At 36.0% G+C, this 27,971-nt stretch overlaps 1 protein-coding gene across 1 annotated transcript in view; it reads right to left on the minus strand.

Annotated features, from left to right (window-relative positions):
• Positions 1–294: 294 nt before the first annotated feature.
• The window catches only part of LMBRD2 (LMBR1 domain containing 2), a 34,513-nt gene continuing 6,836 nt past the window's right edge, over positions 295–27,971 (minus strand). The window contains exons 2-18 of the mRNA XM_051643484.1: positions 27,494–27,723; positions 26,955–27,034; positions 24,110–24,205; positions 23,192–23,359; positions 22,707–22,917; positions 18,176–18,250; positions 17,716–17,829; positions 16,919–17,102; positions 15,927–16,108; positions 15,011–15,144; positions 14,691–14,796; positions 13,865–13,962; positions 12,032–12,135; positions 10,791–10,837; positions 8,940–9,042; positions 7,700–7,829; positions 295–5,907 (exon numbers count right to left, since the gene is read on the minus strand). Of these exons, the coding sequence (XP_051499444.1) occupies positions 5,847–5,907; positions 7,700–7,829; positions 8,940–9,042; positions 10,791–10,837; positions 12,032–12,135; positions 13,865–13,962; positions 14,691–14,796; positions 15,011–15,144; positions 15,927–16,108; positions 16,919–17,102; positions 17,716–17,829; positions 18,176–18,250; positions 22,707–22,917; positions 23,192–23,359; positions 24,110–24,205; positions 26,955–27,034; positions 27,494–27,667 (2,067 nt within the window). The 5' untranslated portion in view covers positions 27,668–27,723 and the 3' untranslated portion in view covers positions 295–5,846. The remainder of the gene's footprint in view (positions 5,908–7,699; positions 7,830–8,939; positions 9,043–10,790; positions 10,838–12,031; positions 12,136–13,864; positions 13,963–14,690; positions 14,797–15,010; positions 15,145–15,926; positions 16,109–16,918; positions 17,103–17,715; positions 17,830–18,175; positions 18,251–22,706; positions 22,918–23,191; positions 23,360–24,109; positions 24,206–26,954; positions 27,035–27,493; positions 27,724–27,971) is intronic.

Here is a 27,971-nt window from a genome sequence, read left to right on the forward strand (position 1 = left end):
TTGTGCTTCCACAGCTGGGGTGACTTGTCAGTAAAGGTATTGGCTTGAAGTGAGGGTCTAAGTCTCATCCCTGTATTCTTACAAGAACATGTTAAAATATGCAAGTTTCTTCTCAACTGCCTTTTTAATTTGTTTTAAAGAAGATGCAAATGGATGACCAAAACAAGGCTGGGAGTGCCATCTAAACCAAACTTAACTTCTACCTGGAAATAAGAAATACGTCAAATTTCTCTAAAAGATCACTAGCAAAACCACTTCATAGTAGTATGAATATCTAAAATACACCAGGGAAAATATATTGCAGAAATTATTTATTTCATGCCATCTTAGCTCTTTGACTAGATATTTTAACACACATTTTAAAATATATACCCATTACAACAATAATTTAGAATGCTACAGAGAAAAAGGTGTAACTCGGTGACAGAACACAGAATTATGCATACAGACTTGTATCATAAGGCAAAAAAAGAGAGTCTATCCATAAGCAGCACTCCTACAGCGTATCTTCATATACACTGGAGAATGAAGTTCTGTAACTAAACCTTTGCTTACAAATGAATCCCCTTATCTTCCAGACACATCTACAGAAATACAAGTTATTTCTATAGACAATAATCAATTTCTACAGCTATAGCTAAGCTGTCACTCTGCTACTACTGCAATTCACAGGAATATGTCAAATATAAGTACACTACCCTGAAGAAATAACTAAAGTTGCATATTATCTGTTGCCTGCGAATTACAACTAAAACACATATGCATACAAAATCATGCTGAGGAATACATTCCAGTGCATTTTAACAAAGAATAAACCTGATTGGTTTTACCATATGACTGAAACAGAAGATACCAAATACACTGCAACATCATGACAGCAATTACTGTATTAGAAAGGGATCTAGTTCAAGGCATTTTCTTTTTTTTTGCTAGGAATGCTGAGTTTTTGCTAACATAATCAAATGGTGTAGGAGTGTCTCAACTTCAGACTAGACTACTTTATTAGAGGCACAGTTATTACTAGAAAACTGTCACAGAACAGTACATATTCCTGCAGAGCCCATTAGAGAAAAGGAATATAAAAGTCTCAGAAAGTTTACAAGATTCACAGGTAAGTTCATCTGAAAAGATCAACCATTTTCTGAATTTTAAAGAACAAAAAAAAAAATCTAGGAGACAATACATACCCTAAAAAGTGTTTTTGTTAATAATTAAGATGCACATTTTTGTCTGTAATGAATAAGTCAGATTTCTTTAAGAAGCCTCATGAAAAGTTTTCCTTCATAAAGTGATTCTATTTGGTGTTGCAAATGCCCCTCAGATTCATTACAATAATAATGAAAATTGGAACAAAATATTGTTTGTTTCACATAACTTTTACAGTATTCCAAGATGAAGTTAGTAAAATAAAAATTATCATAATTACAGAAAATCTGAGTGATCACTTTTTTTAATACTTCTTATGTGAAAATAATTGTTATGGTTATGTTTTAAAATAGCAAGTAAAAACAGTGAAAAGGTAGCAGCTTTCCACCATTCCCATTAATACTGTTAATTACTATTTTATAAGTGCTTGATTACAAAATAAAGGCAGAACAGATAGCATTATTTTTTTCCAGTAGTCTAAGTTACAGTAGTATAAAGTATGTTATTTCTTAACACATTATCGTACCTAGATAATAAAATATATCCTATTTTGTCCAAAGTGTCACCATTAGCACAGACTAGAAATTGCATAACCTTTGCCTTCCCTCATAAGACCCCCCCACTTTGCTAAGAGATGCACTTTCCTCAAGCAGAGAACTCATTTCTCAAGATAGGTATCAGAATGTGTATATTTTTAAATGCCTCTAGTGTGAGTAGTAAGTGCAACTAGAGCTTTTTGCTATCATAACCGTTTAATAAATCCAACACTGACACAGTATTAATGTAGCTACTGTTTTCACTCTTGCTTTTCAAAGTTCATTGCAACTTGCATGGAGTCTATTCACTAGTTTAAAACTTTGTCAGGAAGGTACTCATACATTTGCACTTAACTTGGGCGGGTTTTTTGATGTTTTGGTGGTTTTTTTGGTATTAACAAATGAAGAGGAAACTGCGGAAATGATGATGAAATGGAAGCATACCCCAACTGCTCAGTAATTCAGAAAGTGAAATAATAAAGAAATACATAATTGACATTCTTTAGCTGAGAATAAATATGACCATGTACTAACAGATTAAATACACCAACATTCAGTTCCCAAAAGCACAGGTTGCAAGGCAGTTATATTTTAAATCACCTACTCTGGAGCATCAAATGTGATGCAAGAACACCACTAGCCAACAGCACAGTTGCTACTTAAAACATATCAAAGCTAGTTTTATCTTTTCTTAGCTGTGGTACTCCTAGCACTAGAGCTATAGCAGCAAATAACTCATCAAGAGTTGCTGCAATCTGGCAGGGAATCATGATAAAATCACAGAGTGGTTTGGGTTGAAAGTGATATTTAAAGCTCTTCTTGTCTAAACCCCCTGTAATGGGCAGGGACATCTTCAACTGGATCAGGTTGCTCAGAGTCCCATCCAACCTGGCCTTGGATGCTTCTGACATGTACAGCCTCTCTGGAGTGGTGTAAAACCTTAGGCATGTAGCCCCCCCAAGCAAGTTCTGTATTATTTGCACTAGCAGCAACCAAACTAGTTGAAAACTAGATCAAGTACACAGCAAATGCCGTGCAGGTATATTCCTTATTTCTACAATGTTCTTTTTAGTTATATTCTGTATTTCTTCATTGAAAGTCTTCCAGATTTAGTAATATGAACTCATACTTACTTTTCAAAACACCCTTTAGATTAATTGGCCAACAAATTGCGTGTAATTAGAGCAAGAGTAGCTGTTGGTCAGCAGTGAACACTCTGGATGAAACCTGACTTCACCTACCAACTCTGTACTTAAACACCCAGCATGCAAGGAGCATGTGACACTGAGGACCTCCAAGCACAATCCAGAGAACTCATGAGAGAGAATCAGACCTCCAAGTCTCATGCTTTCAAAAAGCAGCCCCTGGTTACTCCATTAGTCCACTGCAGCATCAAAAAAGGTCAATGGATTCCCATCACCCTGAGCTCAGAATTTCTATGTTAACAACTGAAATCCCACTGCCATCAATTTATATAGCCAACTCCTCAAATTATTGCACCCCAATGAAAACCGGACAGAGGGCTTACACCAGGGACTAGTTAGCTTTTGTATATAACATCTTAATTACAAGTTTCCACTGAAAATTCTGTTTGCAGCCACTCAACTGAATCCTGAGGGGGGGAAAAAAATCAGGTCCCAAAAAGGCTCGATCCAACTCTCTGAAAGCAACAGGGGATAGGTAAGGATACTTCACACATACTCAGAAAAACAAACATTCCTTCTATAATTTTTCCATTAGCACTGAATTAGATCCCTTTGTAGTGACATTTCAAGAGTTAGACAAAGAACTTGAATCTTAGTTAATCCAACGATTTTTACAAACAATTTTTTTAACAATTAAACAATTAAATGAGATTTTAAAAATAGAAATATCAAGTCTAAGAACATTAATGTGGATGGATGACCAAGAACATATACGACCCTTTTAACATAAGGCTGAATTCAGGATAGCATTTCTAAGTAGATCCGAAATAAATTAAATAGGTGCTAACATAAAGTTGCTAAAGAAAAATTTGAATTAAAAGTCTGATTTTCTCAAATTTGAAGCCCTGAAACAGACATAAGGTTTTGATCAAGTTTTTACAGAACACAAAATGCCCAAAATAAAAAAGGTGCCCTCTTACATGTAATCTGGAAATTGCATGAGCTTGAATACATGTGGCCATGGTTGTTGTTCAGTGTTTTCACCTAAGAAAAGAACTGACAATTATTTTATGTCTGCCAGTTTATTGATATAATTAATGCTATACCGACAGAGTATTTTTTCTCCTTCATAGTAACAGGTCAGCGTTTTAAAACAGACAGACCAATATATTACAAATATCACTACTGTTAGAACACATGATGTACTAAATCACAGGAGGTAGTTAGATCCCCATTAACAATTGCTTCAGAAAGCAAAGATTATTTTTAAAAATTAGTGTAACACCTCATTCATGAAAATTTACTTTTCAGAATTATTCACTCTTAGCTGCTTTCACGAAGGTCTTCTTTTTAAAGCATAATAAAGAATTTACGATAGAAACATGTTCTCTTTCCTTTTTCAACATAACATTGCAATAAGCACATAAGAAAACTCCCAAGTGGTAAAGACTTAGGGCACACTGAAATAAAGCAACGTTTTAAATTAATCAAATTTCCAAAGATATAATGAATTTGACCACACCTTTTACCTTATGATTACACTTGAAAATTCATTCAACTAACTACATTTAAAAAATGTATCTACACCAATGAAATTAATGTGAAACTTTTTACACAATTAATAATTGGCATTTCTGAATGGCATTCAAATGAATAAGCATTATTTGTTTTGCAACAACATACTGCAAAATACAGGCACCTTAAAAAAGATACATAATGCAACAAGGGCATTTGGGACATCAGAAGTGTTTACCATTATCTACTCATGCTATATATTTCCCTTCTTTTAAAGAAATACTCTACAATTTGAAGCCGTGCCTGAGGTGTGTGCAAATTATATTTCAGCATTTAAGTCAATTTTCACATTATATTTCTTCTATAGTTACAAAAACATTAGTGTGCCAAGATTTTCAACCATTACTGTAAAAATCTTAAGCAGACATTGTATCTTCAATAATGTATTCTTGCTATTGCACATATGCTCATGTGACAATGAAACTCCAGTCCATATTCAATTTCAACTATTTACACATGCTAAAATAATTTATCTGCATATAATGTTGGAAAAGAAAAAAGATAGCCTCTCTTGACCAATACACCTTACTCCAAAATTTATGCCAACTGATTTCATAGAACCATAGAATACAAGGTTAGAAGGGACCTCAAAGATCAACTTGACAAAAGCTCCACCTAGACAAGGTGGCCCAGCACCCTGTCCAGACAAACCTTAAAAGTGTCCAATGTTGGGGAATCCACCACTTCCCTGGGGATATTATTCCAACGGCTGATTGTTCTCATTGTGAAATTTTTCCTCTTTTGTCCAATTAGAATCTTCCCATGAATAACTTGCACACATTACCCCGTATCTTTTCCATATGATTCCTTGTAAAAAGGGGGTCTCTATTTTCTTAGAAGCCACCCTTTAAATACTGGAACATGTATTTTATGATTTTATGAAGAACAGTCTACCATTCAGTCTTTAAGATTATGCAGGGTCTGATTCAAAGACCACTGAAGGCAAAAGAAGCCTTAATTTAATTCAGTCAATTTTGGACTAGGCATAAAGTTCAAATAGAAAAATTCCAGAAAGTGTTTAGTATAGTAATTGATATAACTGCACTTTGGATGCATTAAGATGCTCTCACAGCATCTGTTAAAATACAAAAAAATTCATTCCAAAATATCCCCTTCTTAAAACTTACAGTGTTACAGTTCAAGTTGAGTCCTAGGTACATATATCAAGTTTACTCTCTATTAACTTAATTAATAGTTTTCTCCTTTTGGTCATGACACAAAAGCCCACACTGATGCACAACAATATCTACAACAGAGGAAGCATATTCTTGTCATAAGTAGTAAAGTTATCCTACAAGTGCATTTCCAAAATAGTTGTTCCTTCATATTCTTTTTTTTGAACAAAAATGGTCTTTTCTGGTTCGGCAATATATTGTAAATACAGTATTTCCAGACAATGAGTAGGAGATGTATTTCCACTGAATTTTCTTTAGCTTCGAGGAGTTTAGACATCATCAAATATTTTGCTTCGAGACATTGACAGGTATCTTCCACCAGGCTGGTACCTGCAGAATCAATTTTAAATATGAGAAAGTAACACAGGAAATAGAAAAATAATCTGATGAAATTATTTAAGTCTCACTGCACTATTACTCCTTAACTCTCAATTAATTGTAAGATCTGAAGTTCCACTGAATTTCTGTTTCCATGACAGTTTGACAGACGGTCACTAAATTAAATCTCATGTGATCAGGAAAAAGTGATATGAATACTGGGACTCTTAAATAACTTTGTTTTCTGACACAAAGGAATTAAGTTGAATACTTTTGTTGAACAGAATTTTTTTTTTTTAAACAAGACAAATCAATATCCAAAGGTAGTTTGGGTGATGAACAGAACATTGCACTGGATATTCCTAGGAGAAATAGAGTATCAAAGATAATGAAAACAAATGGCTGCATATTTAGTTGGGAAGAAAGAAGCCTTGCAAATTGTTGGTCAAATTTATTTTAGGAGCATTTTTGAAGTACAAAAAAGTTCCAATGTAAGCACAATGTACTTCCTGTGTCCCTGGTGCTCTGTCCTATAATGCTGTAACTATTGATGGGCCTACAGTTTTAAAAATTGATGTCACACAGGCTATTTTTAAATTAATTGGAGTTTCATATGCTATTATTCTTTCTTAATTACTTCTATGAAGTTAAATGCAGGTTATTAGAGGAAAGCTCAACTAAGCTCCAGATTTTGTTTTTAAAGAAAAAGTTCAGAGCACTCCACTCTGCTAAGTCCATACAGAACTTCAGACACTGTACCTGAAAAGTATTTGCTGTCACATAATATATGCATATTCCTATTTTTGTAGATGATTATTCCTTTCACCCTCTATAGAAGTCCATAGCTGACAGACTGCTAGGCTAGTTGCTATTTAAACTCTTGTGCTTAAAACAAACCAACTTTTGAAATGTGGTGACATCATACTGCTCAACTTAGCTGTTGATAAAAATAAGCATGGTTGAATCAATCACTGAATACACACCCAGCAGTGTATTTAACTGGAATTTATTTGTTGACGTTATACTACGACATTTGGGTAGGCTAGTTCCAGCTGAAAAATCATGTGAACTGTAACGTTTTATAAGGGAATTTAAATTATTTATCATTACATGGTTCGGCATCATATCTAGCTGGATAAAAAAGGGCCCCTAAAATGTATTGCTTCTTAAATATGAACAGAGCTTAGCAGTTACATAAGATACTCCATTTCACGACTTAGGGAATTTGGTATTGTAATCACATCCACAGACTCCCAGAATTCTCTATTACAGACAGAGCTACACTGTGCAGTCTCAGACTTTTTTTCAATAAAACAATTTTAATTTACTTCAGTAGTTCCAAAATCTGATGCCCAGGTGTACTGCTGCTACTGCTAGTCCTGTAATACTCGGTTTTCTTCCTTAAAGCCCTTTGTGATGGTTTTTATACAGGGAAATCAAGTGAGCTTTCTGAAGTCTCGTAGGAAATTAAAGAAAAACTTAAAACTACTGTACATATGCAGGTAATTCTCCAGTTTTCTGGTTTTATATGCAGTATTTTTCAGATTATGCCAATATACAAAATTACATGGAACTCAAATTTTACTCAGACAGTTCTAAAAAATGGAAAACATTTCAGGTTTTAATTGGTTTCAAAAAAATTCCCAAAACATGGAGGAAAAGGATGAGAGGAAAAGAGCTACATGAGATGATACATTTTGTTTACAAAACTATTATTATGAAACCATCTGATGTGGCTGTCATAGGTCAGAAGACAGATGACATCAGTATCCTTTAATTGTACATAACACAGATGATCACTTACCTTCCCGAATCTGATTCAAGTGGGTCATCATTAATTGAGTCTGCGTTAAAATCCAAAGGTTCTGCGTCCTGAAGGAGTTCTATTCTATCTCTTTCAGTCCTGCCATTTGATCGGGTATACTTTGATAGTGCTGAACAGGTAAAAGGAAGGAAAGACATTAATTTTCTCTATGAACACCTTGGAATGTGGAGACATCAGACTTAAAAGACCAGAATAATAATTTGCTAATATCTCATCCAAAGTGTAAGTATGATGACTTAAAGTAGATTCAATATTAAACCAAACCTGGCTACATGCTCAAATTCATGGTATTTAACTTTTTTAGCTCCATAGAAATGTAACTACAACTTTCCTTTTGCCCCTCAAGTAAGAGATTGACTTTGCAGAAAAGTAAAAGAAAATAAGAAGCCATATGCAAACATTATTTTTAAATCAATCAATCAATCAATCAATCAATCATCCATTCGTCTTCCCAACTTCCCACTTTAATTAAGCTAGCTGGAGCTTTTTTATTGTTTGTTTTGTTTTGTTTTGTTTTAAAGAGGCCATCTCATGAATTAATGAAATGTAGACGTTCTGCAGCTCACTCTGCCTCCTTAACTAGGCCAGTAATTAAGGCTTCTTTTGGTGTTGGAATGATATTCATATGGCTAACACTAAAATCCAACTTCATATGATTTCCGCTAGTCTGTCACAGAAAATCTGGGTCTCCAACTTTGTAAAGAGGATGGAGAAATGCAATAGAGTTGTCTCAAAAGCATGTTCGAAGTTTTCCTCCTTCTCCCTCTTTTTCCTACTTTTTTTTCAGTTTCATTTATTGCTTGTTGTTAGTTTACAAGAGCACACAGAATACATTAAAAACATTACCATTGTGACAGACTTACTTTTTGGAAGTTTAGAGAATCCAGAAAAAAAGAACAGACATTATTAAAATAAAGTATCTTTGCTGACAACTGCTACTCTATTGCAATCATTATACATCCCATAAAATCAAGTAACTGAGACCAGGCAGAATCTCCAACCTCTACTAGCTGAAGTGTTGAAGAAGGGAAGAAATACAGCACCTCTTTTGAGGTGTCTTTAATGGGCAAGATGGCATTGTGCTACAGAAGGGAATGTATCACCACATCATCTAAGACAAAAAGGAATCTATTTGAAGCTACTCACACAGCCAGTGTTGGGCAAAAAGATACTATAAAAATAACCAAAACAAAGTATCTCCAAAACCCACAAAGCTTACCTCTATTGGTGCTGGTGTCTGAGAAGCTGGATTCTTTTTGGTCTGTGTGGACAACTCTGTTTCTAGTAGAATCGTCTCTATTTCCATATCGCTCCTTCCATTCCTGGAGAGAGGAAAAAAAAAAAATTAACAAAGGAAACATCATCTGTGAGGAAAAAAGTAACACAACAAAAGCATAAGTAGAATCAAGAAATCTTCCAGACCCACAATTTATAGCTAATTGGTCAATCACAACAGACAATTAAAGTAATACTTAAAAAATGTTCCTGTACAGTATCTTGATACAGGAATAATTTGTTTTATTTTAAACTCAATGTATCTCCCTAACTAAACCAGTTACCATAACTGTTCTTTAGAAAAAAGTCTTGTAGAAAACAAACAGTACATTAAATCTGCACTCTAAGTTCACTCAACTGCTTCAAGTTACAACGGGGAAGTTGCTTTTTTAAATTTCTACTTCCATCTAGTGGAAGAATGGTAAAATAATCAGATGCAGGTAGCATCAAAACAAATTTGGTCTGGCCGTGTTTACCAAGCTTGTTCTGTTGTGTTTCCATTCCACTCCATCATGTTTTAGTATATAAACATCTTAGTATCAAGTATAATGAAATGCTAAAGAAGAAAATGCTTCATGCTTTTATCAGGACGCAAGTTCGCATCTTAATAGACTTTTCCAATTGCTCAAAAAACTTTGATATGCTTCAGATTTATACCTAGATCCCAGATTATAGACTGGTAGGAACGAGTATACAGTGCTAATTTATGCCGTATGTTACAATTCTAAGCTGCAGAAGGATCAAGCATTTAATCATGCTCCTGTAAAAGACAACACTCTCAAAAGCCCTAAAATTTTCAAGCATGTATGTGCTGCTAGAGTATCTAATGCACTCAAAGCCAAGTAACATCTGAAGTTGAGTTTGCTCTTGAACTAAAATGTTGTGTAATGTCAGATCATTTCAGTGTATACTAAATGCAAACATTTGCTACTACTTGGTTTCACAAGTTCAAGCTCAAAAATTACAAGATGGGGGCAAGAGGATCAGTTGTATGCAGTAATGGCTGTCATCTATAATTGAAGTATTCTTGAGCTTGAAAAGCCAAGAGATTTTAGTCCCAGGATTATCTTGCTTTTCTGCACAACATACTTTTCCCTTCCTTTAGTCAGTTCTTTTTTTGCATGCTTCCTTTCAGTTTATCTCTTTGATTGAGATGCTCTATGCTAAATTCCAGATGTTATAAATTAATGAAAAACTGTAACTACTGTTAAAATGAAGTTGCCTGAATTAGGTTTTATTCAGGTTGATTGCCTTTCCAAATCTTTCAATTCAGTATGTACTCAAAGTTCAATTTGAATCAAGCATTCCGCTTGTTGCTCAGTGGTAACAGCATTCATTCTGTCCTAAAAGCAATTCCCTCCTCTGAAAAAAAAATAAAAATCCGTGCAAATTATCTTCCAGTGAGCACACAAAGCAATGGGTAAGTTGACACTGCAGCTGCAATTATGTCAAGCAGAGCAGTATCAACATAAGAGACTGACAATAAACCACTTCAGATTACTCTCCATCCTAGAAATCAGGACATCTATTGCTTTTTACACCTATTGGCACACACGGTTCTCAAAGCACAGCGAGTAGAATAAATTTCCAAGTAGTGAGACAACAATCACTCTAATAAAAAAATAAATTATTTTTTCTCCCCAGCCAAGACTATTTTGCAAGATTCAGCTGATTCCATCGATTATTAGAGACTTATTTAATTGTGGAACAGATTATGCTGAATTAAACAGCAATGGCAAATCCTGCCATATATTGCAGTATATTAATATTATAATCAGGTAATATAATATCATACCCTTCTTCTGTTTTCACCTTCTTCCTGCCTTTGTCGTTTTCTTTTCTCTATAAATAAAAAAAACCTGTCTGAGCACCATACAATAAAAACAATTACCAATATTTTTTTAAACAATGTAAATTGAAAGTTATTTAGCAAAGATTCTTATTTAAACAGGTTGCTTATACAATTAAAATAAAAACAAAGCACAAACTCCCTGTCTATCATTATGAAGTCTCCCATTTAAATGAATTAGTTATAATGCTATCTTGGGTCAAGGCATAACATTTGGATACCAGCTGGGAAAGCAAAAAAAAAACCAAAACAAACCACAAACCACAGCATATCAGAAATAGTTGGAAAAAGTATGACATTAAGAAGAAACTTCAGCATTATTGAACCAAAATCTTGCTGAAGTTTTGTGAGGCCCAAAGTATGACTGACCCAAATGGTTTGTCACCTTCTCTGCTATTAAGCTTGAAGTGAGACATGATAGCACCAAAGAACAGTAACCTGTTGCTTAAGTGAAATAGAGACATTCCTTTCTTGAAATAAATACTATTATTCTAAGTAAATCTTGGTTTTGTTTTTCTAAAGTATGAATGGAGAATGAAAGTTTTCCATAATATAACATTGTACTCAGAGACTTTAAGTTCTAAATATTTACTCAAGAACCACAACAGCTTTAAATAACCATCAAAAAACATTTTCCATAAAAATAAACATGAAAAAATTACATAGCTTTTCAAAAGAGGAGATAATTACAATTCTACAGAATAACATTGCTTTTTTAATAAATCACAGTTAGTTAAAACAACAAAAAATCTTAAAGGAAATTAAAGAATGAGAGCAACTCAATCAACACATACAAAGAAAGACCAAAATATGCCTGTTGATGATCAACACAATGTAAGTGCTAACTATCCATTATGACAGATTACACAAGCACCTGCTCAGGTATTATTATTAGATCAGTAATTACTTCAGAGAAGCACCACTTAACTGAACTCTAAAACATTTGGAAATATCTGAAATTCAGATACTGTATCAGTAGAGCTGACACTTTACTTCAGATGTCAATGAGGTCCAGAACCACTTTACAGCAACCCCAAGTCTCTTGCAGTTTGGCACTAGGCTGCCTCAGTACAGTTTTCAAACTATTGACAAGCTATAGGCTTTTTTTGTGTGTAACACTTCAGACAAATTTAATTCAACAATGCATTACATTTAGCAGGAAGACTGGGATATAGGACCTAACTTACCTCTTCTGATTAGCTCTTTTCCTTCATCAATCAAATCAGAGGTCATTTCACTATCCCCCATGAACTGCTGGAATCCCAGAAGATTCAAACAACGAGTTCCTAAACTGGTAAAAGCAGCAGAAGAAGTAGTTTCCTTTATTAATTTACAAGTTTAGATATATTGCACTGCAGAATGTAAAACAAGTATTTGGAAACATATGGACAATTCAAGTAAAAAAGCAATATAGAAGACAGACAATTATACTGAGAAATCAGATAATTCAGAATGGTGACACGTTCCTAAATACAATTGGATGTGATAAAATAATCATTTCCAATAAGAGAGATAAATCCCTATAGTTTGAGAATACTGCAAATTATTTAAAATAAGGCAATTGCTTGAAATGTTTCCGGATATAATAGAATTTATACATCTTATACATTATTGACTTTTCTTTGCCAGAAGACAATTACTATAAAAAAATATGCCTATTATGATTTCTGTGTTTTTGAAACAGTAATAATATAGGAAAGCTACCTTCATCTCAGGTTTACACAGGAGAAGCATGTATCATACTCTTTAAGCTGTCGGGATGCCTGCTGACATTTCTGATACCCACCAGGCTGCAGCAAGATAATAAGCTTGCTCCACCTTTTTCAAGCTATTTCTGGAACTAGATAGCATTAAACAACTTTCACCTTTTCAACTTCACACCGGAGAACACAACTGATGGTTTTGTTATTTTCCTCTCTCCAAACTGGAGTATCAATATCACGTTCTAAGTTGCCTTCATTGTTTATGCTGAAAAGCTTTTTTTCCTATACTACCTGAACTTTAATAAGACTGCTGGATTAAACAAGGGAGACTGATTTCCTTGATACATTTTAATTGAAGATTCAGTTTTACCCATATCTGAATTATTACAGGGCATTGTATTTCAAGCATTAAATTTCAATTTCCTCTCCTTTAGTTCCTTTTCGTTCATTTCACTGTTGGATTCAATACTCGGGATGATCATGGACAAGAAATCACACAAACTATTTTCTTCTCATTGGTTTTCCTGCTTGCTTTTTGTGGATGCTTTGGGGTGTTTTGTTTTTTTTGCATGACAGTATGCAGGGAAAACCTAGGACCGGATCCCTGTCTTCTTAGTATGTGTGTATGCACATAGGGTATTAATGGACTTTGAAGACTTTTAACTGCATTCTGCATGACCCAAAACTTACACATGGCTTCTGACTGAACGGTACTGCAAAACTGAGTAAGTAAACATAAAAGTAGCCGAGCAACATCAGATCAAAAGTATCTCTACTCTTACAGTGGCCAAAAGGCAGACATTTTGAAATGTAAGGATAAAGCAAGCATGTAATGGTATTTTCTGCAATTACCCTTCCAGCCTCCAACTGTGGCATAGGGAAACACAATCAAATTATTTAAATCATTATGCCTTCAAAGTGGGAGTCAGTTAATGGATCAGAAATGTTCACTACCTAAAGGTTCTGCTAATGCTTCTTAGTTTACTAGTAAACCTTCCTGAAAACATTAACTTCTCAAGGTAATTTTAAACTAAATGTCTGTGAGCTCCAAAGTTTGAACAGATCAGATATCAGAATCTAGCAATGCAATTTAATGGGGGAAAAAAGCCCATACTCAATGATGAGTTGATACAACTGATACTCTTAAAATGTACACATCACATATATAAACAGCAATTTGCTGGTTTAGTTTTTCCCTTTTCATTAATAAGTCTCAACTCAACAGCTGGAAGAGGAGAAGTGAATCTCTTCCTGATTGCTGAAATAAGTATTATTAACACAAAAAACCATGGAGGATCTGTCTTGCCAATCACTTACCTAAAGTATGTAGCAATACAGAGAATGACAACAAGCATTGGGTAATATATATAGAATCCATCTGCAATGAAGGACAGCACTCTCATGGATCCCATTATCTAGGTAAAAAAATCCACAAAAATAAGGTCTTATCATATTTATTCTACATATACCCATAAAGATTATGCCATCTCACTGTTTTCAGTCCACAAGACACAAACCCACAGGCTTTTGCAGTTACTGAAACATCGGTAAGTATTATTATCACAGATCTAATTCAGACACTTGACCCAGAATGCCCAGACATTAAGACCATCTCTAAGAGTGTATCCACTTCAGAGGTTTCTAAGGCATTAGATCCTGTTGCCTCATTTAATCCAGAACCTCTTCAAATTTGGTGCATATTTTCACCTGTTGTGAAAAGGGTCTCTGGACAACACAAGGAATCTACTTGCTAACAATGAAGACGTGAGCTGTAACTGTCCTACAGAAATTGGTTGCTCAGTAAAATGAATCTTGCTGGTTTTCAGAGGCAAGTAGTCTACAAAGATGACACAGATGTTAAAACCAGTGGAAGTTGAAGTTATTAGAAAGGGAACAACAGTCTGAACACTTTGGTATAATATTTTACTTTCTCAGGATGAAGGAACCAAAATAGAAAAAATGGGCTATTGATGACTCCTAGTTAGCAATCATTACCAAAATCATAGTGTATGCATATTTCTACCCTGTTTAATACTGCAGAAAAGACTTCAATATCTGAATCTTACTATAAGAAAACCTTAAAAATATTTTACCTATTCTCCAAACCATGCAGAAGTCTCAAGAGCACATTTTCTGTACTTACAGATGTATAAGCAGTTGGCTGAGTGTTTTTGTGAGAGATTGTTGCATCCATGTGGGTCAAGCCCAAAAAGTTCAAGCATAACGGTGGAGTAAGACGGCAAAATAACCTGCACAAATGCAAGAGGTAACAGCATTTAAAACAATTTCTTGCACTAAAAGTATTAATAAATTATAACCGAATATATCACAGAATCATAATGCACACCTCATTAGGATTTATACCCATATGATTATAAATAAAAGAATATAAGTGGAAGTTTCATGGACATTTTCAATGGAATATTTGACAGAAAATCTGCAAAATATATGCCACATACTCACATGCCACTGAAAAGGAGACTGTAAGCATCTGTCTGATGATGTGAAGCTAAGTAATAATAGTTAAATACACGGATCCTGAAGACAGTAGAGTAAACACAGATACTTAGGAAAAAGATTGTAAGAAAACAAGCCATCTGGGGAAAAAAAAAATAAAACAAACCTTGTTTAAATGTAGAACTCTACTAAAGATTTTAATACATTCAGCACAAAGTCTGAGCATCCTACAAGTTGACTATAGTCTAATTTTTCATTTTGAGATGGGACAATAACACCAGCTCTGAGAATTTTCAGGTGGCTTCTTTGACTAATTTGAAAAGGATATATGTAACATTCTGTACTTCAGAACTACACTAACAACTGACCCTAAGAACATTGATTTTCCTTCTTTTTGTTAGGTAAATGAAAATGCTGTAATTGCCTCAATAATTACTATGTCTGATTTGACATTAATTGCCACAAAAAGTGCTAAAACCAAGTGTTTTCAATTCAGCCTATTTTGTTAATATAGTGGAATTTCTAGCTCAGCTTCTTTACTGATAAATTTGTGCACTCATATGCTAGCCGCACCTGTGACAGGTTTTCTGGTCAGCAGCAAATTCCTGTTTAGGGATGAGAGGTCACATACACGGTCAATTAGACACAACTCTAGACATCTATGCTCCAAGCTAATGTATCACAAACTACTCTACACATTATATTCAGCTCAACTGGCTCACATCCTCACCCCATACTGGAAAGTTCTAAAAAGTGGCAAAAGGCAGACAGACTCCCTCCACAGAAACAGTTTTTGGCATTATACGTTTCAGACACCTTCTGAATGTTGACAGACTATTAATTTTACGTTTAAATCTATCTGGTCTACTACTATTACAAATTAATTTATGTGAAAAGATTTTTGTTATTTTCTCAAACTTACCTCTATGTATATATAATTGTATGTCTTCTCTGCCAGCTGTATGAAAACTGCAAATAGCGATAAAACAGGGTTTGTGCTGAAAAATGTGCACTCTGACCACACAACAATTACAGAGAATGTGGCCAGAACAACTGCAAGCACCCTGTAAAACCATGGTCGTAGAAGACATTCCCAGTACCACTCTGGAAAAAACAAACACACACACATCCAGCATGTGCTAATGCAAATTACACAAACAGAAATGGAACTCCCTCACAAAAACTGTTATGAACTTCTTGCATGCACGCCCTTAAAAATCAAGGCTGGAATCTGTGGGGCCACACACTTAATTTCAGGGCTTTTCCCATACCTAGAGATCTGGCTCAGCCCTAAGGAACTCTATGCACAACTGGGGAACAGGGTAAGGCTTGTAAGGCAGATTTTGCAAATGGATTAGAGGGTGTAGAACCGATCTCTTCACTTCTGGTCCAGATACTACGGCTGATCAACTTTTTGTTCTTCATCTGTTACTCTCTCAGAAACAAAGCTTAGGCTGTAAAAATTATATTCCCTATCTTGGAAATAACTCAGTGCTAGTGCACAACAAATTAGAAGTTAAAACATTATTAGGAGAAGACAATTTCTAAAAAGATGCAAAAGCAGCAGCATGACCCCATGAGCAGCTTGATGAGCCCCTTCCTCTTTTGCTTTACTAGAAGAGCGGTGCCATCTCAATAATATCCCACAAATGTAGAAGGCAGCCATGATCCAATAATTTGAAGTTGCTGTTTCTTTCTAAGGCTCCAAATTTTGCTATCACAACGTAACTGCTATAAATTTGTAAAAAAAAAAAATATTGAAGCTTATGGTCAAGAACATAAATGGGTACCTGATTAATTATTCCATTACATAAATGCATTAGGATGCACATTTGCATAAAACAACTGGTTCTTCTTACAAAGTGGTACCAGCTACTCCCTTTGTATATTCAGAATCTGCATGACAGCACTTACCAACTGTTGGTGTGTATAAATACTGAATAATTTTATTCTCTGGTTCCTGGGAATGAAAGGTATGAACAAACTGTCGAGTTGCACTGCTTTCATTTTTTGCCACATCTTCTAGATAAAACGCTTGTTCTAAGAGAATTTGCCACTGAACCTGTGTACGGCGATGTCTCTGTACTGAATAGATTACCTACAATAAATTACAAGAAATTATGGTTACAACATACTTGTTTCAAGAAATGAGAGAAAAGCTTTGAAAATCCCTGAAATATCTACATTACAGAATTGCAAAGATTAATTCTGTATACCCAAAAAGCAATTCCTTGACATTGTTTAAATAAATTATTTAATTCTTTAAATACATACATAAGAGGACTCCATACATAATTTCTAAGTTTTGTAGTTCTCTCATCACAATCTTACCTGTAGCAGTAACAGCCTGTTTTTTCAAGGATACCATTTTATTTTTGCATCTTAGTGAATACCAAGCTTTTACTAACAATTTCTTTTTTTTAATGGATTATTAATCAACCATTACAAGGCCTACCCACAGACAGCTAAAACACAGTCAAGATATAATGCAACAAGAACACTTTTTACACATTGAGAAGTTTGATCTGGACATCACTTGGGATAATAAACTTTTACATTTCCTTTTACTGAGAAATGATTTTGTTAAGTAACATTCCTAAAACCCACTATACTCAGCAATTCAGATAAAGTGCACTGAAAATCTTTATTTGACTAGCATTTATTCTAATTACATTAGCATAAGTGAGGCATTCTCTCATTTATTAATATACCTGCTTGTGAAGTTTCACCAAACTTTTTTCACTTGGGTAACTGTTCTGTCTTTCATCAAAATCTTCATAATCATCCATGTTCCTACCCATTCTCTCCTGATACTCAGTAGGACACTGGAAGGAAAAGGGAAAATTAACTGAAAGATGGAAGAGCAGTCAGTGCTCTTTGTTAATTATGTGTAAATGTTAGGGGACCTTCATGCAACCAAAAAGGTCAACCTAAGCATACGTTTTTCTGCTTCTAAAATACTACCTATGTCAAAATACAGCAGATAATTGCATACATCATAAGAAAGAATACCACAAAGAATCACAATTCAACATCTGATCAGAATGTCACAAGACACCAATCAGAGATTCTATGGTAAGCAGAAAAGAAAATAATGTGCAAGTATTCAGTAGTGCAGGAAGTACCCACTCCCAAATGAACAATTCCAGCTGAAGATGAGCAATTTGTTACCTTTTTCAGTATTGTATCAACGCATTTTCTCAAAGGGTGATTATACTTGATACTCTCACTTACTTTACGGACTTCCTATTGAGGAAAAAAAAATAGAGTTGTTTCATTATGTTAAATATATTAAACAATTTTACAGGGTCAGGTAAGAGTTTCACAGCGCTGCTAATGGAAAAGATAACATCAGAGATTAAAAACAATAGAACTTCCTAAAAGCCACAACCTTACTAACGAAAGATAATTGAATGAGTATTTATAAAGAACATACGTGCATTCTTAAAAAAAACACCCACAATGTCTGTGTGTAAACATTACTCTGCTGATGCGTGGAGGACTGGTTTCTGTGCATGAATGCTGATATGGAAAATATTTTCTTGTTTTATTTATAGCTTAAAATGATGAATCTCTGTCTTATTTGGTTTAGTTTCACTTTCATTACTTTAAAAGGCAGCTGATGAATATAATTTTACACTACTCAGTTTTGTATCTTCTACACATTTATCTCCACATCGCTCACTTCTGAGACCATTTGCCATTTATCAGTAATAAAAGATACTGCCTAATAGCTAGATAGGTTGCACCAGAACTGGAACAGTTTATCAGGCTTAGTGAGAACTAGATTTTGTTCTTCATCCTATTGTCAATCCAGAGATAATATTTTGATGCTTTTTTGTTGTTGTAACGAAGAGCACTTTAAAAATAAACATATTAAGTTCTAGATTCTGGAGGATGGAAATACATGTAAAGGCTTAGAAACACTGTCAAATAGGATAATTAGCAGATAGAAGAATTTTGTTTGTTTAGTGTGACAAGGAAGGTTAAATGGGATATAGACAATCCTTTAGCATATAAAAGGGTGTTCTAACAGATGCCTGTCAGTTATTCTGGACTCCTCCTGAATTTCTTAAGAGAATGACCACAAGAGATCTGCTTAGTCTGTGGCAAAGAAGTAGTGGAATTATGAAAAACAAACAAACAAAATCTCACAAGAATGTCTGTAATGTCAATCCTAATATACTCAACTCTGTCAAATAGACCACTGGAGTGCAAAAAAAAAAAAAAAGAAATTGGGAATATTCTCCAGTACTACACTTTCTTGTGTTTTCAGAATCTCTGATAAAGTAAGAAAATGAAAGCCTAAACTAAGGTGTGTGAGAACTAAAATTCTGTGATTTATTTGATTCAGCAGAAATTAGTAATATTTACAATCAGCTTCTCAGAGTCATCACTGGCATGCTTTGCAATTCCACTGCAATTTTTTCTCGACTGTAAGAAAAAAAAAAATAAGTGGGGGGAGAGGAAAAAAGTGAAGTGCTAAACCCTGAAAGAGGGTTTTATCATGCATTAACAAATTAACATTAATTTATGTTGTGTGTGACATAACCTCAGAATCTGTCAGTCATCCTACTTGACTTAGAGGACACTCTAGTTCAAGACAGTAGTCTAGTACAAGACCCTCTTTTCAGGGAAGTTTGCTGCTTCCCTGGGGCCCAAATTAAGGCTGTCACCAGAAGACTGAAGAGCTTAGCTCAACAGTCAGACTACTATCCACTTCTGCTCTGTTGCTTGGGTTAATGCTGTCACAACAAAAAGTCTGAGGTAGATAAAAACATAATTCAGTATCCTGCAAAGAATACTAAAAAGTCCAGGTAATGTTTTCCTCAAATCTCCCAGCAATGTGGGAGACTCTGGAAAAAACAGGCAAGTGCAGGACATCAGTAACTAGCAACTGCTGTCTCTGCCTAAATTTTGATTTTTATACCACGGAGGAGTCTTCAAGGCACAAGATATGCTGTGTTTAAGGGAACAGAAGGAGGAAAAGGAGAAGAGAGGGAAGGATGAGAAGAAGAGAAGGAAGGAGGAGAAGGAGAAGAAAAGGAAAGAGGAGGAGAGATGAGACAGTTGGAAGGTACCTATAATGAGTATCTAGTCCAACAGTCAAAGGATTGTATACATGCCTCTTAAACACTGACAGGCTTGGGGCATCCACCACGTCTCTAGGAAGCCTGTTCCAGTGTTTTACTACCCTCTTGGCAAAGAAATGCTTCCTAATGGCCAGTTTAAACCTCCTCCAATGCAACTTTGGACAATTCCCACACGTCCTCTCACCAGATACCAGGGAGAAGAGTTCAGTACCTCCCTCTCCATGCATCTGAACAACATTCTTAATAATTTGTTTTAACTTTTGGACAGCCGTGAAGTGGTCAGACTCTTGGGCTAGATGATTGCTGTAGGTCTCTTCCAACTGAAGTATACTCTTCTATTCTGTTCTGTTGTAAGTACTAGTGGTAAACAAAGGTTTTGTTACTCTTTTTCTAGTATGCTTTGTAGTATGTCTCACTCAGATGTTTCTAGCAATTTCTTGCAAATGCTACCACTGCAGAAAAAAGATTCTACTACTGACATATCACAGAAGTTAGCACCCTACCTTAGAACTCTTCAGAATTATTATCACAGAATCACATAGAATCACAGAATCTTAGGGGTTGGAAGGGACCTCAAAAGATCATCCAGTCCAACGCCCCTGCCAGAGCAGGATCACCTAGAGCACATCACACGGGAACGTGTCCAGGCGGGTTTTGAATGTTTTCAGTGAAGGAGACTCCACAACCTCTCTGGGCAGCCTGTTCCAGTGCTCTGTCACTCTCACAGGAAATATTTTTTTTCTAATGTTTACCTGGAACATCCCATGCTCCAGTTGCCCCCATTGCCCCTGGTCCTGTCACTGGACATCACTGAAAAAAGCCTGGCTCCATCCTCCAGACACTTGCCCTTTTTGTATTTATAAATGTTTATGAGGTTACCCCTCAGTCTCCTCCAAGCTCAAGAGACCCAGCTCCCTCAGCCTTTCCTCATAAGGGAGATGCTCTACTCCCTTCATCATCTTTGTGGCTCTGTGCTAGACTCCTTCAAGCATTTCCCTGTCCTTCTTGAACTGAGGGGCCCAGAACTGGACACAATATTCCAGATTTGGCCTCACCAAGGCAGAATAGAGGGGGAAGAGAACCTCCCTTGACCTACTAACCACACCCTTTCTAATACACCCCAGGATGCCATTGGCCTTCGTGGCCACAAGGGCACATTGCTGGCTCATGGTCATCCTCCTGTCCACCAGGACCCCCAAGTCCCTCTCTCCTACACTGCTCTCCAGCAGGTCAGCCCCCAACCTGTACTGGTCCATGGCGTTGTTCTTCCCCAGATGCAAGACTCTACACTTGCCCTTACTGAATTTCATCAAGTTTCTCCCCACCCAACTCTCCAGCCTGTCCAGGTCTCACTGAATGACAGCACAGCCTTCTGGTGTGTCAGCCACTCCTCCCAGTTTAGTGTCATCAGCAAACTTGCTGAGGGCACACTCTATTCCCTCACCCAGGCTGTGGGTTAAAATATTGAATAGCCATGACCTCTGACAGCTTCCTCAGCACCCATGGGTGCATTCTAGCGGGACCAATAGATTTATGGATGTCCAGACTGCTTAACTGATTGCTAACCCAGTCCTCATCAACCAAGGTAAACTCCTCCTTTATTCTGACTTCCTCTGGGCTTCAGGGATCTGGGGCTCCTGAGGACAGTCTCCAGCAGTAAAGACAGAGACAAAGAAGGTAGTGAGTAACTCAGCTTTCTTTGTATTCTCTGCTCTCTATCCAGGGCACGCACCTCATTCAGGAGTGAGTCTACATTGCCTCTAGTGTTAGTTTTATCTGCAGTGTATTTGAAGAAGCCAAGTAGTATTGGATACTGAAGAAGTATTACTTTGAAGCGATGGTATCAGAGCAGAACAGGGAACAGCTATTCAATGTGTTGCACTTGCCCAGGGAGTCACCATCCCTGGATGTGTTTAAGGGTCATTTGGATGTGGTGTTGGTAGGTTATGGTTTAGGGGAGAACTTTGTAGAGTAGGGATGATTGTTGGACTCAGTGATCCCAGGGATCTTTTCCAAACTGAATTGTTCTATGATTCTATGATTTCCATTCTGTTCTTTAACTACAGTAGAGCCTATTGCTCACTCACAAATATCAATAACTGCACTCCCAAAAAACCAAAACTCTGAAAAAACCAATGATCTATATAGTTTCCTCTCAAAGAGCACATACCAAGATCCTGTAAATCCAATTTGGAAACTCTTGTTAAGATTCCTGAATTATACTGGGAGCACAGCATAAAATCAGACATACACAAATCGCATAAACAATAGCGAAACATCTGAACACTGTATTTTCAAATTCCCTCTGGCATGTTATTCATTAGTTACCAATATAAATCCAAAAAGGTCAAAAAAGTAATAAAACGCAACAAATAATGGCTCCCAAGCTACCATGGCTATCATGTGGACAAGGTCTTCACATCAGGAACAACTTTTCTTTTTATTGAGCATCCTCAAGCGGCACACTATGTTGATTTTCTTAATTTTATGATATGTCACATTAAGTTCCTGCTATTTACATTTTCTTGCCATAAGTGTCCAACACCAGGAATTTCAGAAATAATTAACAGCAGCCTTCACTTATTTAATAGCTGAAGCTAGTTACTTACCTCCATAATATCCTCTAAATTCTCCTCTGCATCTGCTTTTTCAGTCATAAGTTTGGCAGCTTTGAAATAGGTCTTCATGAGTAGATAACCCCTCTTGGCCCCATTCCAGTGCGAACGGGGAATTTCCACCAAGCCATAACCCAAAAGCAACACAAGAAGAAAAAGACCCCATGTGTTTGCAGCGGCTATCCCAATTGTCTGAAGTTGATTCCTAAGGAAAAAAAGCAGCTGCAAAAACAGAAAAAAAAAACAACACAACAAAACAAAAACAACCAACCAGCCAACATCCTCCTAGTCCACCTATAAGAAAGCAACTCTGAAGTATTCATGCACCAATATGGCTTTCAAGTTTACAGGAATAGACTTAGCATCATCTGTGACCCTTACATAGGGCCAGTGTGCTACTGGGCCATATTTAAAGACCCATTTAATCTAGAGAAAAGATTCGCCATGACAACTCACGTGAGCTCTAACATTATTCTTACCATTGTAAATTGAAGTTTGGGTTTACAGCCACGTATATTAAAAATGCTCCAAAAATCAGTAAGTAAGTGCCGTAATAGATTGCATTCTCAATCAACGCAGTTTTAATCTTTCCAGTAATGGAGAACCCTCCTGATCTAGCATATGACTGCATGAATGGCAGCAAAATCCTAGGAGGAGAACAAACAAAATTAAACCACATCAGTCAACCAAAAAATAAAAGAAAAAAGTTTAGCAGTGGCAGGATACTGGACAGGGGTGTTTAAGCTAAAGACTCCCAAGCTTCTAACAAAAATAGCTAGATATACATTTTTATTCTAGATTTACTGGTTTGATGGCAAACCTTAAACAAGCTGCAGATAAAAACAACAGTAAGCTTTACTATGAAAAATCTGTGTTAATCAAGAAATAACAACCCTGATATTCTTGACTGAACTATAAAAACATTTATTTGATGATAGGCTGGTCAGAAACCACAACTCAGTCTAACTCACATCTGCTGTAACTACAGCTATAGCTTTATACAGTGTACTAAATAAAGCCAAATAATTTACAGTATTAATAAAAAAATTACCCAACTTATTACTGGAATTATTTTGGTGTCCTGTGGCCTAAACTCATTTTTTTCCCCAAACAATCTATTCATAAACACCTACACCTCTATGTGTAAATTGCTCAGTTTCAAGTATAAAATGAACCAAGGTTAAATTGTTGCCATCTGAAAAGGAGCAAAGAAAAAGGGGATGCTCAATTCAGTACAGTAATTATTAGAGAAATTTCACTGCTAGCAAACAATATATGACTAGATAGCACTGTGGAACAGTGATATATATATTTTAAGAGTATGCTAAGACTGTTGAGATATTGCTCTTAATAATACCTAAATTATAGTCTTTGTCATATTCTTTTGCCTTACTTACCACGTCAAGAACTGTGATGTCCAATATACAACACGCCAGAAAATTGGCATAATCCCGTTAGGAATATAACTCCATGGTTTGAAACACTTTTGCTTACTGCAACATCGTAAAGAAGCTTATTGTTAGTTGTAGGGCCAATAGTATAAAAAATATTTTATAAAAAATTCCCCTATCTAGAAAGGTCTTTGAAAATACCAGACAAGTAATAGACTACTAGTTGAGTAAGCAGTCAACCATAAACCATCTTAGAAGCAGATAACCTGAATTGTCACTTAAAAATATTTATCATTCTCGTCACTGCAAATAATGTATATGGACAAGACAGCTTTCTTAGAGAAAAGTAGCTCTGACTAAAGAAAAATAAGTAATTAAGCAATTTAAGGTTACAATTTTTCTTTTTGGGCAGTAAGTACTTTCTTCATGCAAAGAAAAATATATTTTTGTAGATAGAAGACCATCCAACCTTAGTGCAGTAGGTTTTCAAAAAATCTTTTGGAACCTCATCACCTCGTTCTACCACCTAGAGCATTTAGTGGTAAAAGTGTTTTAGTTGTTTATTCTGTGACCGAGCAGGACTTAGTCCAGTTTATATAAACTTTGACTTGTTGAGTCAATACTATTCTGCCACATAGTGTTTGATTCCAAAGACCAGAAGTCACAAGAGCTTTTCAGTAAAAGAATGAGCAAAACACAAAGTGTCTATGTATCCACACTAAGACACTTTGTTATTTTACCCACACCTGTCTGAGTAATGAAGCCATAGTGAGTCAAGGGGGCAATTCAGTCAATTTAACAGGAATATCTATTGAGAAATAATTGATGTTTTCCAGGGTCAAACTAGTTAAGCCTGAATTGTGAGTTTTTACATACACAAAACTATAAAATTACCACAGAATGACAGGTAGTGTGACTGAAGGTTTCAAACAAAGTTTTAAGATACAAGTTGCACCAACACAGTATCTGCTCCACTACTAAGTTGATATTTTTATTTGATATACTGAAGGCGTATCAAAGAATCATAGAATGCTGACTTGGAAAGGACCCACCAGGATCATCGAGTCCCAACTCCTGTTCCTATGTAGGGCACCCCAAGAATCACACCAAGTGCCTGAGAACATCATCCTAATGCTTGAATTCAGGCAGGCTTGGTGCTGTAAACTGAAAGGCTATTGAATGGTTTTCAAATAATATATTTACCTATGTCCTGTATCTACTTAACTAAGTCTGGCAGGTTACTGTTCTCCCATCGATACACAACATGCAGATAGACTCTGCTTTGGGGCAACACACCTGGCAGTATGTTGGATGGACTTCTTAAATACTCTAATCACAGTTAAGCACACTGCACACATGTACAGTATGTCGAAATGGCCTATGGAGGCTAAAGAACCAGCAGGCACGGAAAGGGCTCACATTCACCTACATTTCCCGTGCTTTAGGGATTACTTCCTTCCTGTCAGAAGACGGCAAGCAAGGTTTCTTTGGTGGAATATAGTAAATTTGAGATAAATCTATTACTACATATATGCATTTACAATAAGCAATTAGATATGCTACTTATATACTAACAAGCCTCCTAATTTCATTCCTAAGGTATAAAATTAGATTTTTTGGGTTTTAAGTATTTAAGATTGCACAGGCAAGATAACCATTCACCAAGGCCCCTCCTCACAGATAACCAAGGTTGCTGGATACCAGATGACCTAGACAGACTGGAGAAGTGGAATAGCAGAAACTTAACGAAGTTCAATGGGGAGAAGTGTAAGGTCTTGCACCTGAGAACACATAACCCAGGAGTGCAGTTCAGACTGGGATCCACCGGGCTGGAGAGCAGCCCTGTGGAAAGGGACCTGGGGGTCTTGGTGGATAACAGGCTCAACATGAGTGACCAGCGCTCTACAGGGACACAGAAAGCCAACAGGATGCTGGGCTGCATCAACAAGGGCATCACCAGCAGAGATAAAGAAGTCATCATCCTGCTGTAGTCAGCGCTTGTCAGACCACACCTGGAGTACTGCATTCAGTTTTGGTCCCTGCTCTACCAAAAGGAAGTGGACAGGCTGGAGAGGGTCCAGAGAAGGGCCACAAGGATGATCAGAGGACTGGAGGACCTGCCACATGAGGAGAGTCTGAGAGAACTGGGTTTGTTCAGCCTTGAGAAAAGAAGGCTTAGGGGAGACCTTATTACCATGTTCCAGTACTTGAAGGCTGGCTACAAAGAAGATGGAGACTCCCTGTTTACAAGGAGTCACATGGAAAAAACGAGGGGTAAACAGGCACAAGTTGCTCCTGGGCAGATTCCAATTGGACACAAGAGGTAAATTTTTCACTATGAGGACATTCAAACACTGTAACAGTCTCCCAAGGGGTGTGGTAAATATCCCAAGTAGGACAGTTTTAAGTGCCAGCTTGACAGGCTGCTGAGCCATCTCCTATAAACTAGAGTAGTACCTAGAAAGGTTGGACCAGATGATCCTTGAGGTCCCTTCCAACCTGGCATTCTATGATTCTCTGATTGCTTGAAAAGCTTACTTCTATTGATTTAACAACAAAACAGAGGAAATTTAGCATGGGGAAAAAAAAATAAAAGGAATATTTAGGTTATCAGTCAGAACTACTGTATAAATTACCGACAATAGAAGCAGATGTATTTTTCTTCACCTCTTCCCTCACCCTTCTGTATGCTACAATCTTCAAATAGCGTATCACATTGATAACACTTATTTATTAATCTTAAAAACACAGTACACTCCTGTTCCTTAAAAATAAAAACAAAAAACCAACAACCAAAAAAACCCAATAACTTTTTAAAAGCAGTCTAATGGAGAATACATATAGCTGATACCTTGGAGCAAGCGTAACATAAGAGCCATTATTTTCAGCAGGACTGGAGTTGACAGCAAGTTTGCACCGATTATAAATAGTCTAAAAGACAATTAATCTCTCATAAATAACCAGAAACATGTACAACAATTCTTTATAAACAGTAATTCCAATTTTTTAAGACATTTCCTGTATTCCAGGTTTACATTTGGAAGCAATTATAGTAATAAATAAATGCTCAAGACAATGTGCAATCTGCAGGGCAAGTAAGTAAAAGACTTGTTTTTATGCTACGTAAGCAGATAAAAAAATTGCTATAAACAAGGAATAAAATTCTAAAGCATGTGAAATAGTTTTGTTATCTGACAAGACCAACAAAAAATAAAATCACTTGTAAACACCAACATTATCATTCTAAAAGTAACAAGTGTCCAGTTTAAGAAGATGCTATTAGGAAAATTTATTTGCTGTTTAAGTTACTGTATTCTGAAATTACTATTTTTTTAAAAATTACCATACACATCCTGTGCAACTAAGCAGAAAATCTCACAAGCTTCTTACCGTACTGACATCGAGAGGCAGTATGAATACAATAAGAAAGCAAAGATACCAAGCCAGTAATGTTGCTATGATCACCAGTCGATGCTGTTTCTTGAAGTCTCCATACCGATGAAGTAGGAACAAGGCCAGAAAAAAGACAAATACTATCTCAAGGCCCAGTGCTGCACCACTCATTATTGAATGTTCGCTCCAGACACACTTCACAGCTCACTTAGGAAAGCAGAACAGAACTGCAAAACGAAAAGACATTTCATTACATTAAAAGCTCTGGAAGATATTTATGCAGAAAACAGTTGTTTAAAAGACTTTTTAAAACATATTAATAGACTCTTCTTATTTCATGACAAGAATGCTGATCAGAAGAAGAAAATAATTTTCAGAAAGTGCTTTATAGTCCTCTGCAGAAATCAAAATATCATGTAATTCCAATTTTGTCATTTCTAGCAATATATTAGGGCGACTCTTCATCTTCTTGATA

This window comes from Apus apus, chromosome Z (assembly GCF_020740795.1).
Source record: "Apus apus isolate bApuApu2 chromosome Z, bApuApu2.pri.cur, whole genome shotgun sequence".
NCBI lineage: Eukaryota > Metazoa > Chordata > Aves > Apodiformes > Apodidae > Apus > Apus apus.